This window comes from Perissodus microlepis, chromosome 9, assembly GCF_051167445.1.
Source record: "Perissodus microlepis isolate ML-2025 ecotype Zambia chromosome 9, ASM5116744v1, whole genome shotgun sequence".
Lineage (NCBI taxonomy): Eukaryota > Metazoa > Chordata > Actinopteri > Cichliformes > Cichlidae > Perissodus > Perissodus microlepis.
The window spans coordinates 27,299,242-27,317,712 of record NC_140469.1 but is presented as its reverse complement, the minus strand read 5'-3'; the positions used below and the strand labels follow the sequence as shown (position 1 = coordinate 27,317,712).

Below are 18,471 nucleotides of genomic sequence, written 5' to 3'. Positions count from 1 at the left end.
TATGTGCAATGTTTGGTGACATGTGCTGCACCTTTATTCCCAACAATACTGCTCCGGACGGAACGGTCACTAGGGCGCTTGAGAATCTGAAAACGTTATCTAGAACCATGCATGAGCAATCAGGCGTGAACACGGGGCTGGGAGACTGGATCACGTCTGTCTTTGGGCAATGGAAGGGTGTGTTTATGTCTGCCATGTTTTCTCTTATAGTTTTTCTAGGTATATTGATGATCGGGTGTTGTCTCATTCCTCTGGTAAGGCGAGTGTTGGTAAAACTGGTAAGCAGGGCCCTAGACTCTGGTTCAGCTGGTTCAGCTGGTCCGGGGTATATGATGCCGTTGCGAGAGGCCGCCTGGACTGAGGAGTGAAACAAATTCTGGTAAAGGTTGGCCGATGGCCAAAGAGGAGGAGTGTGGACAAGAGATATTTTATTTTGTATTCTTATGGTGACAATTTATAATCAGAACTATCATTGATCAATCATTCATCATTGTCGAATCTGTTGACGGAATAATCTCTGAATTATATCTATGGTAATCTGAGCAAAATATTAATGTATGCATATTATCATCACTTTAATTAGTCTATTGTTGTTCTCTATCATTCTTTCTATCTGCTTAAGCTGTTGCAAATGGTATCCATATCATTGTATTCACACCTCTCGAAGCTGTGGGTCCAGTAGGGCCTTCTACATTCACTTACACACATATTCAGGCCTACACCAACATGCACATAGAGAGTCATGTAAAACATTCACGTTCACACCCACACGTATTAAGAACAGGGAGGTCGTCTCAGGACAGTCTCTCGGTTGGACACACAGTCTCACAAAATTGCACAACATATCACACACTTGTTTGTCTCTAAAGTAGCATTTGATGTCTATATAAGGAGAACTTTTTGAGCGTGGGGAACTGTTATCATTTCCAGTAAGATCTAACTGTGATGTCATCAGGGTAATATAAGGATGGGGAGCGGTCTGCTCGAGGAAGATTGTTGTTGCAAGTTTCTTCCCACACTCTGCGCAAGTGTGTAAATAAAGATCACTATTTTTGGCCACCTACCTGGATTCAGTCTGCTTACTTCTCTTACCCAAATCGAACAAGTTTCAACAGCCAAAAACAAAAAACAAAAACCCTGCAAGTTACAAGTACGAATTTTGACCCTTTTTTTCTTCCTTTCATCTGATTGGTCAATGTCATGTCAATCACAAATGTAACAATCCAATCAGAGAACAGATGGGTTTGGCTGTCGGAGGGGCACTTTTTTGAACTGCAGGTCCTTGAAGGGTAATACAGTTTGAAGCTGAAGGATCTCTATATAAATATCCGATAGCAGCTAGGTCCCCTAACTTTCAGCAGCTGTTGAAAGGATAAAGTTGTGGTATGTCAGTGGTTAGAAATACCAATATTACTTTAGGATTAGTTTAACACAAAGTCAGGGTTGACCCGGGACCATTGCTGTGAGTCACCGTGCGCAGCATAAAAGTCCTTTTACATGCAGGATGTGCTGCTAATGCTAACTAAAAGCCAAGGATCCAGAATTTGTTGCGCTGGCTGCTGAGCTCTGTGGGTTTTTGCAGCAGCTCTACCTGTACTAGATGCACCTGCTCCTTGTCGTTTCTATGTCTGACTTTGTCCTCTACAAGAGTTTCTGTTTTTTCTGCTAGTTCTTCAAATGTTCAATAAAAACATGTATGCTAATTCCTAACGAAGAAAGCTTTGTAATGAAGACTGTCATTTCCAAAACACTGCCGCCGCCCCCTCCGCAGCGCTGTTGAAAAGGCTGTGGAAGTCCCTGTATTAAGAACGTAGACCTGTGACAATCACCAAACTCGGACGACCACAGACTGTTTTCCTTCGTGGTGATGAAGGAAAACGCTGGGTTGGCATATAAAAGGGCTTTTATTACCTTCAAAGACCTGCAGTTCAAAAAAAGCGCCCCTCCAACAGCCAAACCCATCTGTTCTCTGATTGGATTGTTACATTTGTGATTGACATGACATTGACCAATCAGATGAAAGGAAGAAAAATAGGTTCACAGTTTGTACTTGTAACTTGCAGGGATTTTTTTTTTTTTGACTAAGTCCACACGCAAATCTTTTTTACGCACACACAAATCTTTTTCACACATACAAATCTTTTTTACACATACAAGTCCTGATTTACAAGTACAAAACTGATTTACAAGTACAAAATATTTATGACCACATTTTGAGCCCATAGATTTCCGTTATATGGTAACACCTGCAACTCACGTGACGCCCAGAATTGTACAATACTGATGCTTGAGAGCGCGCGTGTGATGCAAGTATATGTAGAGTGTTGAGCGCGTGATCAGTGGTGAGAAAAACAACTCACGAAACTTGACCTTTCTATACTCGTGGCTCACTTGCACTTCCAATCTATTCTTTTGCACACTTACACACACCCAGCTGCTGTTTCCTGTTTTGCTACACTCTGGAGAGCCTCGCCTTTAACGGTCTTCTCTCACAGAGAGCAACAGAAAACTTCGAAAAACTCGAGATTGACTGAACTCAGTTCAAAGTTACCTTGGCACTTACCTTTAGATGTGAGAGGTAGTGATGGTCCGCTTGAAGCTGACGCTCCGGTGCATGTGTTGGAAAGATAAACACGCTGCTTCAGAAGCACTGTGTCGAGGCTTGATTCGTTTGGCCAGAGTCACGTGATTAGTGACGTCTGAAGCTTCATTTAAAATGTACTTTTTTTTATTGAACTTTATTGAACACACAATGAGTATACAACATACAAACAGATGAGGTTTACGAAAGAACAGAACATGAACATACAAAACCAGGGGTAAAAAAAAACTAATTATATGAGTACGTGAAAAAAATCAACATATATAAATATTGTTCTGAGAGCCTTTTTGTTGGTTGAGTCTGATATTGATTGTATGTATAATTCCATATCCTTATAAAAACGCAGAAATATGGTGTTTTATTAATAAACTTACATTTATGGATAAACTATTTATCTAAAAGTATTAACAAATTAATTATAAAAAAAACATTTATCATTCTTCCTGGAAAACTTAAAGAAACAGAATAAAACATTTCCCCATCATTAAGAAAACTCCCTTAAAATATGGACAATAACAAAACTGCTAAATTCCTTCCAGAATCTCTGTGTAGAGGAACAGTACCAACAAAGATGTGTCACAGTTTTTGGATGATCCCCACAGAAAGTTCAATTAGTATTTATGTGTCTTTTAAATGTTGCCATATAGTGACTGGCTGGGTAACATTTATGAAGAATTTTATATGAGATTTCCTTCACCTTGTTTACAATTAGATATTTATGGGATCATCCAGACTGTCTTCCAGGTGATATCTGGAACATGTTGGTTCCAGTAAGATATTATATATATGGGAGAGACACGTTATCTTCTTGGAATAAACTATGTATTCTCTTATTGCTGTTACCAAGTTCCTGTGAAAAGCAGATTTTTCCCACTGCTGACTCAGCTGGATCAGGGAGAGTGACTGAGGTAGATATTGAACTGTCAGTGTTTTTATATAACATTAAAGTACCTGAGGGTATGGCACCAAGCACCATTGAGAATTCCCAAACACTGACGGGAAAATTATATAGTGTAAGGAATTCATTGTAAGTAAGTGGTGCTCCCTCTTTATTAACAAGCTGAGCCATCAATAGGATCCCATTTTGGACTCAAGTTTCCAGGAAATGTGATTTATTTTTAAATAAAATATCTCTGTTGTTATGGTTTTTCCATATAAAATTAAAGAACATGCGATCAATGTCTTTACTAATCTTCTTATCCAGATGTAAGGAGAGAGCAGCATATGCCAGTCGGGATATCCCTTCAGCTTTAGTAATTAAAACTCTACCTTTCAGAGATAAATCCCTTTGCAGCCACTGGTTGAACTTTTTTCGGATTTTTTTTGTATAATCGGAGTGAAGTTTGACGAGCATCTTGACTTTTGGTCTTTGGATATTAACAGTCCTGGGTATGTTACTTTTTGTTTAACAGAAATGTTACAGATAGCATTTGCAGTGCAGTCTTTAATTGCTAGTAATTCACATTTTTTTAGATTTAGACATAAACCAGATGCCTCGGAGAAATCACTAATAACACTAAGGGCTGGACGGATTTGATTTGCATTCTTCAAGAAGAGTGTGGTCTCATCAGCTAGCTGGCTGATGATGAGCTCCTTATCAGCTATGGTGATTCCTTGCATAACAGGTCAAATCTCGGGGTGGAGCCGTTAATCATTTTAATTGAGCTATTGCCATTCGTGTACAAGGTTTTGATAGCTTTACAGAAAAAAGCCAAATTTTTCCAAAGAGTGGAAAATAAATTGATGTTCAATTGTATCAAAAGCCTTTTAAAAATCCAGGAAGAGAATGAAGCTATTGTCAGATACCAAATCAGAGTAATCAAGTAGATCTAAAACCAGTCTAATGTTATTAGAAATGTGTCTATTTCTCATAAAGCCTGATTGTGTCTCATCGATAATTGTATCCAAAAACTCTTTAATTCTGTTAGCAAGTACTAAAGCCATAATCTCATAGTCATTATTGAGCAGACAGATGGGTCTCCAATTATCAATAAGAAGTAAGTCTTTGTTTGGCTTTGGAATAAGTGTTATGAGATCCTGAGTAAGAGTAGGAGGGAGGATGTTATTCTCTATACTTTCTATGAAAAGCTGCAGTAAGAACGGAGCCAGGAGATTAGAAAATGATTTATAAAACTCTGCAGTTAAACCATCTGTGCCAGGAGATTTGTTGGCCTTAAGTGTTCGCTTGCTCTGTGGTAGAGTATCACTTCCTGTTCCTGCTCAAACACAGTGGTGTTTCTGAGTAGCTTTTCTGCTTAGCAATTTAATTAAAAACTTTTAGATATATTCCTTTTTCATAGTATAATCTTCACGTGCTTCATCCGAAGCACCCTTTCTGTGTACTCACTACCTAATTTATAGCCAAAGTATTCACTCACTGTCTCTGTACTGTTTCGCTAGCTTAGCTTAGCTCGTAGCCAACTCGTTAGCACCATGGCTACTTCACCTGTCCCTCCTGCACTTTCTTGCTCATTGTGTCAGATGTTTAGCTACTCCTCTGCCTCCTTTAGCAGTAATGATACCTGTAACAAATGTAGCATATTTGCAGCTCTGGAGGCCAGGATTACTGAGTTGGAGACTCGGCTTCGCACCCTTCATTCACCCGTAGCTAGCCAGGCCCCTGTAGCTTGTGCAGCTGAAGATAGCATAGGCCCCGCTAGCTGTTCCCCGGCAGACCCCAAGCAGCTGGGGAAAGAGGGCGGCTGGGTGACGGTGAGGAGGAAGCATAGTCTTAAACCGAAGCCCTAGGTACACCACCAACCTGTTCATGTGTCTAACCGTTTTTCCCCACTCGGCGACACACCCGCCGGGGGTCAAACTCTGGTAATTGGTGATTCTGTTCTCAGACATGTGAAGCTAGAGACACCGGCAACCATAGTCAATTGTCTTCCAGGGGCCAGAGCAGGCGACATTGAAGGAAATTTAAAACTGCTGGCTAAGGGTAAACGTAAATACAGTAAGATCATAATTCACGTCGGCAGTAATGACAACTGGTTACGCCAATCGGAGGTCACTAAAATCAATATTGAATCGGTGTGTAACTTTGCCAAAACAATGTCGGACTCTGTAGTTTTCTCTGGTCCCCTCCCCAATCAGACCAGGAGTGACATGTTTAGCCACATGTTCTCCTTAAATTGCTGGCTGTCTGAGTGGTGTCCCAGAAACGATGTGGGCTTCATAGATAATTGGCAAACCTTCTGGAGGAAACCTGGTCTTGTTAGGAGAGACGCCATCCCACTTTGGATGGAGCAGCTCTCATTTCTAGAAATATGGACCAATTTATTAAACCCCCCAAAATATGACTATCCAGAGTTGGGACCAGGAAGCAGAATTGCAGTCTTACACGCCTCCCTGCAGCTTCTCTCCTCCTGCTACCCCCCCCCAAAACCCATCTCCACAGAGACTGTGTCAGCTCCCAAACAGACAAAAAACAAACTGAAAACCAGCAATAAACAATTTAAACATAAAAAAGCACAAAGAAAGAACAATACAGTATCCACATCTGAACCAAAGAGTAAAACAGTGAAATGTGGATTATTAAATATTAGGTCTCTCTCCTCCAAGTCTCTGTTAGTACATGACTTAATAATTGATCAACAAATCGATTTACTCTGCCTTACAGAAACCTGGTTGCAGCAGGATGATAAATGAATCAACACCCCCGAGCCGTTCTAACTACCAGAAACCTCGAAGCACAGGCCGAGGGGGCGGTGTGGCAGCAATTTTTCACACCAGGCTATTAATTAACGAAAGACCAAGACAGACTTTTAATTCATTTGAAAGCCTGATGCTTAGTCTTGTCCACCCCAGCTGTAAAACTCAGAAACCAGTCTTACTTGTTATCATATATCGTCCACCTGGGCCTTACACAGAGTTTCTGTCTGATTTCTCAGAGTTTTTATCTGATTTAGTGCTCAGCTCAGATAAAATAATTATTGTGGGTGATTTTAACATCCATGTAGATGCTAAAAATGACAGCCTCAACATGGCATCTGTTATTAGACTCAATTGGTTTCTCTCAAAATGTAAAAGAACCCACCCACCACTTTAATCACACTCTAGATCTTGTTTTAACATATGGCATAGAAACTGAACATTTAACAGTGTTTCCTGAAAACCCTATCCTGTCTGATCATTTCCTGATAACATTTACAATAATTGATTACACAGCAGTGGAGAGTAGACTTTATCAAAGTAGATGTCTTTCTGAAAGCGCTGTAACTAAGTTTAAGAATATAATCCAGCCACTGTTATCATCTTCAATGCTCTGTACCAACATAGAGCAGAGCAGCTATCTGATCGCTACTCCAACAGAGGTCGATTATCTTGTTAATAATTTTACCTCCTCACTACGTATGACTCTGGATACTGTAGCTCCTGTGAAAACTAAGGCCTCAAATCTGAAGTACCTGACTCCGTGGTATAATTCTCAAACACGTACCCTAAAGCAGATGACTCGTAAGCTGGAGAGGAAATGGCGTGTCACAAATTTAGAGGATCATCATTTAGCCTGGAGAAATAGTTTGCTGCTTTATAAGAAAGCCCTCCGCAAAGCCAGAACATCTTACTATTCGTCACTGATTGAAGAAAATAAGAACAACCCCAGGTTTCTCTTCAGCACTGTAGCCAGGCTGACAAAAAGTCAGAGCTCTACTGAGCCAACAATCCCTTTAACGTTAACTAGTAATGACCTCATGAACTTCTTCACAAATAAAATTTTTATCATTAGAGAAAAAATTACCAATAATCATCCCACAGATGTAATATTATCTACAGCTACTTTTAGTACCATCGATGTTAAGTTAGACTCTTTTTCTCCAATTGATCTTTCTGAGTTAACTTCAATAATTACTTCCTCCAAACCATCAGCTCTTTCTTTGGCTCTCGGAGGAGGCGGACGCACTTTTTCTCCTCTCCCTTATCTTCCCTGCTTATGTCCTTGTCTAGTCTCGTGGGGGTTTTTTTTGTATTTTCCCTGGAATATTCTCTCACAGTCTGTTCTCTAAAACCTAAAAGAGGACTTATGGATTGGATTAACTGGTCCCTAAATGCAATTGACACCCCTTTCTCAATGAGAAGTTTGGGCTTGGGTGAGCCTGAGTGCTGAAGATATCTACCTATTCGGAACCATGGTAACAGGGTTCTGGCTGATCGGAGCTGGCTTGGCCCTGACTTATCGAAGAATTAAGAAAGCGGAATCGGCTGTTCAAACCCCCACAAGGCTGCCCGCTGGGATTGGAACGATGGGAGAGGCGTGAGTTTCTCAAAATGGGCTCATTGAGTCAGCACGGATAAGATCTTGGAGAGGCTACGGCTGCTGTGAATACTCAGAATAAGATCTCTGACTGCAGACTGGATACATCTCGGAAGGGCTACCTCGGAATAACATCTCTGGGCGCAAAATTGGATGACATCTCGGGGAGGCACACTGCTGTGAGTTCTCAGAAATTGGCTCCTTGAGCACAAAAAATGACAACATCACAGAACGCAAGTATAGCGAAGCTCGCGGCTCTCCAACGGGAGAGTGAGAGACCAGTGTTGGACTGTAGAACTGCTTTGAAATTCATATGAGCTGTTCGCACTAAAGTAAAAAATACCATCACTTCATGCGGATACCCTCTCGGCGCCAGCTGCAAGGCCGGAGCTGAACACCCTGATAACGACTGTGTTTAGTCTGTTCCTTCCCATTCCATGCAAGGCCACCAGGATTGGCTGGAAGACTGTTTACTTAGCCTGGCAGGGCGAAGGACACTGTCTCAGCTGAACTATGGACACGCACACACATACATATACTGATACTGATAAGCACTCACCGACGCATCACCCTCCCTACCCCGGATCCAACGCCACCTCCAACGCTTACCTCCCCTCTGATGTGGACATCTTGTCAGTTGGAGGCGCAATCGAAAGATTGCAGCGGTCCCAGATCAGATGTACACACTGGAACTCTTTCCCATGTTGCTTATCTGTGTTTATTGTGCTATGGTGTGTTGATATCTGTGCATTCCTGTATTATCCTTTTGTGTTACACATTTCAATGTTTTTTTCCTCGCTACCTAGCCTGACCTGTCTCCCCAATGTGATGTTTGTGTATTGTATGTACGGTCGGCAAGGTCTGTCATCTCGGTTGTGGGCAAAAGACCTGCAACTGACAAATAAAGGCTATCTCATCATCATCTCTCATCATCTCATCAACGTGTCTTTTATACCCCATTCCTACAAAACTGCTCAAAGACGTCCTGCCATTAATTAATTCTTCAGTCTTAAATATGATCAACCTATCTCTAATAATCGGCTATGTACCACAGGCCTTCAAGGTGGCTGTAGTTAAACCTTTACTCAAAAAGCCATCCCTAGACCCAGCTGTCTTAGCTAATTATAGGCCAATCTCCAACCTTCCTTTCATATCAAAAATCCTTGAAAGAGTAGTTGTCAAACAGCTAACAGATCATCTGCAGAGGAATGGCTTATTTGAAGAGTTTCAGTCAGGTTTCAGAGCTCATCACAGCACAGAAACAGCTTTAGTGAAGGTTACAAATGATCTTCTTATGGCCTCTGACAGTGGACTCATCTCTGTGCTTGTCCTGCTAGACCTTAGTGCTGCGTTCGATACTGTTGACCATAATATCCTATTAGAGTGATTAGAACATGCTATAGGTATTACAGGTACTGTGCTGCAGTGGTTTGTATCATATCTATCTAATAGACTCCAATTTGTACATGTAAATGGAGAGTCCTCTTCACCCACTAAGGTCAATTATAGAGTTCCACAGGGTTCAGTGCTAGGACCAATTCAATTTACATTATACATGCTTCCCTTAGGCAGCATCATTAGAAGACATAGCATAAATTTTCACTGCTATGCAGATGACACGCAGCTCTATCTATCCATGAAGCCAGGTAACACACACCAATTAGTTAAACTGCAGGAATGTCTTAAAGACATAAAGACCTGGATGGCTGCTAACTTTCTGCTTCTTAATTCAGATAAAACTGAGGTTATTGTACTCGGCCCTGAAAGTCTTAGAAATATGGTATCTAACCAGATTCTTACTCTGGATGGCATTACCTTGGCCTCCAGTAACGCTGTGAGGAACCTTGAAGTCATTTTTGACCAGGATATATCCTTCAACGCACATATTAAACAAACATATAAGACTGCCTTCTTCCATTTGCGCAACATCTCTAAAATTAGAAATATCCTGTCTCAGAGTGATGCTGAAAAACTAGTTCATGCATTCATTACTTCCAGGCTGGACTACTGTAATTCATTATTATCAGGATGTCCTAAAAACTCGCTGAAAAGCCTTCAGTTAATCCAAAATGCTGCAGCAAGAGTACTGACAGGGACTAGAAAGAGAGAGCATATTTCTCCTGTTTTGGCTTCCCTTCATTGGCTTCCTGTTAAATCCAGAATTGAATTCAAAATCCTGCTCCTCACATACAAGGTCTTAAATAATCAGGCCCCATCTTATCTTAATGACCTTGTAGTACCATATCACCCTATTAGAGAACTTCGCTCTCGCTCTGCAGGCCTACTTGCTGTCCCTAGAGTCTTCTTGAACATTGTTCTCAAGAATCTGCTGATACTGACTGGAATCATGTGATGTTTGTGTAATGTATGTATGGTTGGGAGGGTAAGATGGCGCTGGCAAGGCTGGCAGCCTTAACCCTCTCGAGGCAGGCGTTGCCGATTTGTAACAGTTAAAAACTAACAACCTGATTACCCCACATACATATTTTATGATTTTTTTTTTACTCAGAAGTACCACTGTCATGGCACAGTGGCCCGTGGAAATGGGATGGACTCAAGTGCCGTTTCAAACCCGGAGGCCAGAGGTGCGGTGTAACGAAAAGAGTCTTTATTTACAATGCTCAGAGGCTAACAGAAATTTCATACTAGAATTAAGGAACATAAACTAGACCTCTGAGGCGAGAGAAAATAGAAAATACTATGACTATGACTAGATGGCAGGGATAACTGGGTGCAGGGACTGGGCAGGGGAAACTGTGGCTGGCCAGGGCACTGAAACAGAGGAGAGAGCAGTCAGGGGAATCCCACAGAGAGCTGCGAGTGAATCTGAGAATAATACACTGAGCTGTCTTACAAGTTGATGAGTCACCAAGGAACAGACGTGAGGCCGAGAACTGGGGCGACCGTGGCTCAGGGGGTTGGGAAGCGTATCTGTAACCGGAAGGTCGCTGGTTCGATCCCCGGGCTCTCTGTCCTGGTCGTTGTGTCCTTGGGCAAGACACTTTACCCTACCGCCTACTGGTGTTGGCCAGAGGGGCCGATGGTGCGATATGGCAGCCTCGCTTCTGTCAGTCTGCCCCAGGGCAGCTGTGGCTATAACCGTAGCTTGCCTCCACCAGTGTGTGAATGAATAGTGGCATTGTAAAGCGCTTTGGGTGCCTTGAAAAGCGCTATATAAATCCAATCCATTATTATTATAACGCTTACATATATGTGTAAAAAGCAAATGTACGAGCTGTGATAACTGCTTCTGATAGAATGAAGAGTAGACTGATATATTAAATATTCCTTTATTGGGTGAGAAAATCAGACCATGTCATAACTGCTTTAAGTCATACAGAATAGATATCAGAGCCTTAAACAGGCTGGCTTTTGCTAAATGGGTCACATACCATCCTTATAGAAAAAAAACATAACCCTACAACATGTGTCATCAATTTGATTGATGGCCCTAGCCTTGACCTTTTTATTATTATTATTATTATTATCTTATTACAGGCGCAATAAAATAAAAACCTTTAAGATTATCTGACTAGTATTTATAGAGCCGGGTGGAGGCATGCTACACCAACGCTTGTAATGAAAAGAAGGACTTTCTATTGCTTGTAGAGAGCCATTTCTTTTTACAATAGCGGATTTATTTTACTTTCTTATATTAACCTACAGGCCGCCCACTCGTCTCCTCGTATGTGTAAAAAAAAAAATCCCTTAGTAAAAAAAGCACCGCTCACATATTCAGAACTCTATCCCAAATAATTTTATTAAAACACCTCGCTGAGGTATTTTGGTTTTGTGGAGCCACTCCTTATCAGACCAAAAGTAAAGAGTTTTTCTTCATTTTTATAGCTACTTTTTACAACGGGTTTTCCCATTAACAGAAAATAGACAGAAACCCTAAAAGAAAATGGTCTTGTTTTACGCACATCAAGAAGGAGTCAGACGACCGTCGGTTCAATCCCGGTCAATGCTTCCTCCGTCGGGTACCATAAATGTATGAGAGAAACCCCCCAGAGAATTTATTATTTTTGTAAGAGTGAGAAAGAGAGGGAGAGAGCGAATCGATCAAACTTTTCTACAACACGTTATACCACTCTGGGTCAAGAGGGGCGATATAGCACGGACCGGTCAGATGACTACGCCGGATGGAAACATAACCGGAAGCGTCCCAGGGACTTTCCCTTTGACCTTCATCCTGGAATGATCTGATATCCTCGTGTCGGTGTTGTTCCCACATCATCATAATAAATGTTGATCCAGGTTCAACATTGCCAGTGACCAATCACATTGTTGTGACGTCCACCTCATCTGGAACAAGAGAGATATTTTATTTTAAAATAAATCACTTTTCCTGGAAACTTATTCCCAAAATGGGATCCTATTGGTGGCTCAGCTGGTTAATAAAGAGGGAGTACTACTTACTTACAATGAATTCCTTACATTTTATAATTTTCCCGTAAGTGTTCGGGAATTCTCAATGGTGCTTGGTGCCATACCCTCAGGTACTTTAATATTATATAAAAACACTGACAGTTCAATATCTACCTCAGTCACTCTCCCTAATCCAGCTGAGTCAGCAGTGGGAAAAATCTGCTTTTCACAGGAACTTGGTAACAGCAATAAGAGAATACGTAGTTTATTCCAAGAAGATAACGTGTCTCTCCCATATATATAATATCTTACTGGAACCAACATGTTCCAGATATCACCTGGAAGACAGTCTGGATGATCCCATAAATATCTAATTGCAAACAAGGTGAAGGAAATCTCATATAAAATTCTTCATAAATGTTACCCTGCCAGTCACTATATGGTAAAATTTAAAAGAGACAAATTACTAATTGAACTTTCTGTGGGGATCATCTAGAAACTGTGGCACATCTTTTTTGGTACTGTTCCTCTACACAGAGATTCTGGAAGAATTTAGGAGTTTTGTTATTGTCCATATTTTAAGGGAGTTTTCTTAATGATGGGAAAATGTTTTATTCTGTTTCTTTAAGTTCTCCAGGAAGAATGATAAATGTTTTTTTATAATAAACTTGTTAATACTTTTGGCTAATTTTTTATCCATAAATGTAAGTTTATTAATAAAACACCATATTTCTGCCTTTTTACATGGATATGGAATTATACATACAATCAATATCAGACTCAACCAACAAAAAGCCTCTCAGAACAATATATATATGTTGATTTTTGCGCGTACTGATAAGATAATTTTTTACCCCTGATTTTGTATGTTCATGTTCTGTTTCTTTTGTAAACTTCATCTGTTTGTATGTTGTATACTCATTGTGTTTCAATAAAGTTCAATTAAAAAAAGGTACATTCTAAATGAAGCTTCAGACGTCACTAATCACGTGACTCTGGCCAAACGAATCAAGCCTCGACACGGTGCTTCTGAAGCAGTGTGTTGATCTTTTTGACACACGCACCGGAGCGTCAGCTTCAAGCGTACCATCGCTACCTCTCACATCTAAAGGTTAGTGCCAAGGTAACTTTGAACTGAGTTCCGTCAATCTCGAGTTTTTCGAAGTTTTCTGAATGAAGTTTTCTGTTGCTCTCTGTGAGAGAAGACCGTTAAAGGCGAGGCTCTCCAGAGTGCAGCAAAACAGGAAACAGCAGCTGGATGTGTGTAACTGTACAAATAGATTAGAAGTGCAAGTGAGCCACGAGTAAAGAAAGGTCAAGTTTCGTGAGTTGTTTTTCTCACCACTGATCACGCGCTCAACACTCTACACATACTTGCATCACACGCGCGCTCTCAAGCATCAGTATTGTACAATTCTGGGCGTCACGTGAGTTGCAGGCGTTACCATATAACGGAAATCTCCATTGTTCTGTAGCAGTGGTTCTCAAACGTTTCACAATGAGTTTCACCCTTACGAGCGACATCAAAGCACAGTAGTATAGACAGTAGCGGTTTTTGATACGGGCGATTTTCATTTTCGCTGCACAACTAAAGCGTGCAATTTACTTTGTGTGCACTCAAATGGAGTCGAGTCAACCAGCGCAACCTCTGGCCAAGTACCATAGCCTACAGCCAGATTAACTTGTGACACACACAGTAGCGGTTTTTGATACGGGCGACACGGGCGGTTGCCCGTATCAGAAAATCGTGGTGGGGGTTAGTTGTCTTTGCTTAATGATTGGTTTTAGTCTTGACAATCCTCATTGCTGGCATTGCATCTTTCAATGCCAGCAATGCCAGGTATCGGTGCTCAAGCCTTTTGTGTTTGTTTCCAATAAGTTGCCCACCTCGGGAAACAAAAATGTGTTCTTTTACTTGTCAGATGAACATATGAGACACTTTGACTCTTCAGTGCAGTGTGGAGCCTAACAAAGATCTGTTTTGTGTCCCAGCTGATCAGCAGGAGGAGAAGAGTCTGACGTAGCAGCAGAGGAACATTTTCAGCTACTTGGACTCAGCTCAGCCACTACAGAGAAAACAATGAGCTCAACACAGAAGGTGACAGACAGAGCAGGGCGATATGACCAAAAATATTTATCACGATATACATTTGAAAATTTGCGATAACGATGTAGCTGACAATATAATTGACACTAGACAAAATACTTTACAACTCCACAAAAAACACAGTAATAACGACGGCCTGCTAGCATGCTCTACCACAAATAGTGTTTGTTGTGTATCTGATGGACGAAAGCTAAACCAGTTCCACATCACTGAAGTTGCAGCATTTTTACAAACCAATTCTGGTTCATCTGTTTCATTCAACGATCCGCTTTCACCCTTCTCATTCTCTGTCACCGCCATGTTTGTTCCTCCATGTGCGTATGAAAACAAAGGCACTGCGCATGCGCGTTTTACCCATATTCTATCGTGATATTTCATTTTCTTATCGTTGCCCAACATTATACCGGTATTACCGTGAACGGTATGATATAGCCCAGCCCTACATGAAAGGCACCCTGATTGTGCACTAATCACACATTAAAATGAGCAAAAAGTATTGTTCAAGTATTGTCAGCAGCTAATAAGACAGATCTTAACAGACTTCAGTTAGTCCAGAATAAGGCGTCCAGATTAGTGTTAAGATGTTCATACTATACTAATATTGATAAAATGCATTATCAACTTTCTTGGCTTCCTGTACAGGCTAAAATATTCTATGGCTTACTTGTAGTTATAAAGAACGCAATTCTGTTAAACACACCACATTTATTTCTGCTCAGCTGCAGTATCCAGATGAAATACATAATCATATTACACAGTTTTCAACAAACTGCAATTTAGTAAATGCTCGAGTTAAAAGTAACTTTTTGTAAAACTGTTATATTTAGAGCAACTTTTAAGTGGAATAAATTGCCTTAAAAAATTAGAGAATTAGCACCTATTCAAAACTTCAATGAACACTTAAAAGCTGATTTACAGAACTTTTAGTTGTTGTAAATATTGTAAGAGATGGTTTGTTTTTGAAATTTGTGTAATGTGCCTCAATGTTATTGATATTGTTGTTATTATTATTATTATTATTATTATTATTGATTGCTTATATTTTAACAATTGTGAAACCTCATTGTGGATGTAAGAGCCAAATTATGTGGATATCTTGAATCCACTTTATTGTATAATATTTTATGTGATTGTATTTGACGGAAGACGAGCAACATCTGTTGTGGAAGCTAATGGGGTTCCTTTTGAATACACAAATAAACAAACATAGGATTTATTATCACTGAATAATTATGCATAAATCTATAAAAAATTATAGAAATATATGTAATAGGAAACAACAAAATAATATAAATTATAAAATAATATAAAAGTGTGTGTGTGTGTGTTTGTACAATCAGGAGGGATGGGCATGATTTTAGTGTTTGAACAGTCATGAATTATTTTTAACACCAGGTTGGATGTAATGTGTTTGTACTACCAGCAGGTGGGGATAAGAGACCTTTAAGGTGTTTGGTGCCACACTCCACCTTCAGGTTTAAAACTAGTGTTAATGGAGGGAGTTTGAAGGTTGAGTTTGTTCCACGACTGCATTTCACTCACTGCCTCTGTTTGTATCTCTGTCACTGCAGGACCAACATGGAGCGAGAAGTCAGCGCTCTCAGGAGGCCGACAAACCTCACAGAAGAAAGAGAGAGAAAACACACACCTGTGACGAGTGTGGGAAGGATTTTACTCTGAAGGCTGAACTAAAACGTCATCAGGTCATCCACACTAGAGAGAGACCGTTCAGCTGTGACTTGTGTGGAAAGTCTTTTTCCTTGAAGGGTTCCCTAAAACAACACCAACTCATCCACAGTGGAGTTAAAGTGTACAGCTGTGATCAGTGTGGCAGAGCTTTTACTCAAAGTAGCCACTTACAGAGGCATCTAGTTACCCACTCTGGAATTAAGGCATACAGCTGTGACGAGTGTGGGAAGGAGTTTACTAGGAAGGCTTCACTAGAACAGCATCAGGTCATCCACACTGGAGAGAGACCGTTCAGCTGTGACTTGTGTGGAAAGTCTTTTTCCTGGAAGGATTCCCTAAACCAACACCAACTCATCCACAGTGGAGTTAAAGAGTACAGCTGTGATCAGTGTGGCAGAGCTTTTACTCACAGTAGCAACTTACAGAGGCATGTAATTACCCACTCTGGAATTAAGGCATACAGCTGTGACGAGTGTGGGAAGGAGTTTACTGGGAAGGCTTCACTAAAACAGCATCAGGTCATCCACACTGGAGAGAGACCGTTCAGCTGTGACTTGTGTGGAAAGTCTTTTTCCTGGAAGGGTCACCTAGAAAGACACCATCTCATCCACAGTGGAGTTAAAGCGTACAGCTGTGATCAGTGTGGCAGAGCTTTTACTCACAGTAGCAACTTACACAGTCATCTAGTTACCCACTCTGGAATTAAGGCATACAGCTGTGACATCTGTGGAAAAACTTTCAGCCAGAGAGGGAACCGAAATATACACCAACGCATTCACACCAGACATGATGTGTACTGCTGTGAACAGTGTGGCAAATACTTTACAACAGATGCACACTTACAACAACACATGTTTACCCACACTGAGGGACGACCTTATAAATGTGACCTGTGTGAGAAGACTTTTAAAGCTCCACGTTACCTGAGCCTACACCAACAGATCCACACCAGAAAGAGACTCTACAAGTGCAGTTACTGTGAGGTATGTATTTATATTGTTATCTTGTCATTTTAGCCTGACTGTTTGGAACAACTCTGCTCATTAAATTGTGTTAGCATGTTAGCAATTCTACTGCATGGAAAAGCAGCTCTGAGTGATTATTCAGATTTTCATGTCAGTTATGATTTTAGTATTACTGTAGTATTATGGTGGTAGTATTGTAGTTATTGCAGCCCAGTAAACTGAGTGTGTTAACTGAAACAGTCAAATGTAATTGAACGTCTGCAGAGATGCTCTTTATTTCAGGCGACGTTCAGGATAAAAATGTTGAAGGACTGACTTACACTGTCTTTGTGTCTTTGTTTAGAAGCAGAGCGACACAGATGGATCCAGTTCTCAACCCTGTCATCACTGTGGTGGTGGGAAAGACTTTCATTGTGGCCTCTGTGGAAAAACTTTCAGTCAGCAAAAGACCCTAAAAAGACATCAACGTAGACACACTGGAGACAAACTGCAATACTGCAAAGAATGTGGGAGAAGCTTCACCACATCATGTAACTTAAAACGACATGAACTGATTCACAGTGGGGTTAAAAAGCACCTCTGTGATCAGTGTGGGTCATCCTTCACCACTGCAGGTGAGCTTAAATCACACAAACGAGTCCACACCGGAGAGAAACCATACAAGTGCAGACACTGTGAAAAAACCTTCTCACAATCAAACGTTCGTATCTATCATGAACGTACACACATGGAAGGAAACTACAGCTGTGACCAGTGTGACAAGAGCTTCAGGAATCTCAGTTCATACTTCGAACACAAACGATCCCACGTTACTAATAAACTGTTTCACTGTTACCAATGTGCCCAAACATTCACCTCATTGTCTGCTCTGTGCAAACATCAGCGTGATCACTCAGGGCTGAAATCACTCCCATCACTGGATCACAGTGAATCTGAAGAGACAGAAAGATCCTCTGGTTTCAGTGTCAGACTCAAAAAGCTTGAGATCAGGCTCCACAGAGTTCAGATAGAATCATTTAAACTTGTGTTGAACTGAACTGGTTGCTGGGCTGAACTTCTACATAATACAGATTTACATGGGATCTTATTTTCTGTTGTTTTACTGAGTCAGTTTTGTCCTTTTTTCTCTGTCCTGGTTTTGCTCGTCTGTAAATAATTGAAACTCAGTCAAATAGTTCATTGTTCTCCAGCAAAACGTTTTAGAAACTCATGTTTAACCTTTAAAACTCTGACATGTTTTAGCACACAAGGCTTCATCGGGGAGTTCACTCATGATTGGACCATGAGAATAAAGGTTTTTAGTTCTTTCAAAGAGACTCTTGGAGGTGTTTGATGTTTCTGTTTTTCTACATAAAGGAAGAAACTATTTTTCTTGCTTCATGTAGTGTGGAAGTTTTTAATGTTTCTTTCATCTGTGATGTTCTTGAATGTGTTCACATGAAGATGGTACAAATAAACTGTCCTTTTAGCTTTAGCTCCTAATTTA

General features: G+C 40.7%; 1 protein-coding gene across 1 annotated transcript; it reads left to right on the top strand.

Annotated features, from left to right (window-relative positions):
- Positions 1-586: 586 nt before the first annotated feature.
- On the top strand, positions 587-18,297 carry LOC146380643 (uncharacterized). Its single transcript, XM_084940047.1, has 4 exons — positions 587-13,335; positions 14,217-14,322; positions 15,903-17,003; positions 17,329-18,297. Exons 2-4 carry the CDS (start codon positions 14,305-14,307, stop codon positions 18,019-18,021), a joined length of 1,812 nt encoding a protein of 603 aa, XP_084796173.1. The 5' UTR covers positions 587-13,335; positions 14,217-14,304; the 3' UTR covers positions 18,022-18,297.
- The last annotated feature ends 174 nt before the right edge of the window (positions 18,298-18,471 follow it).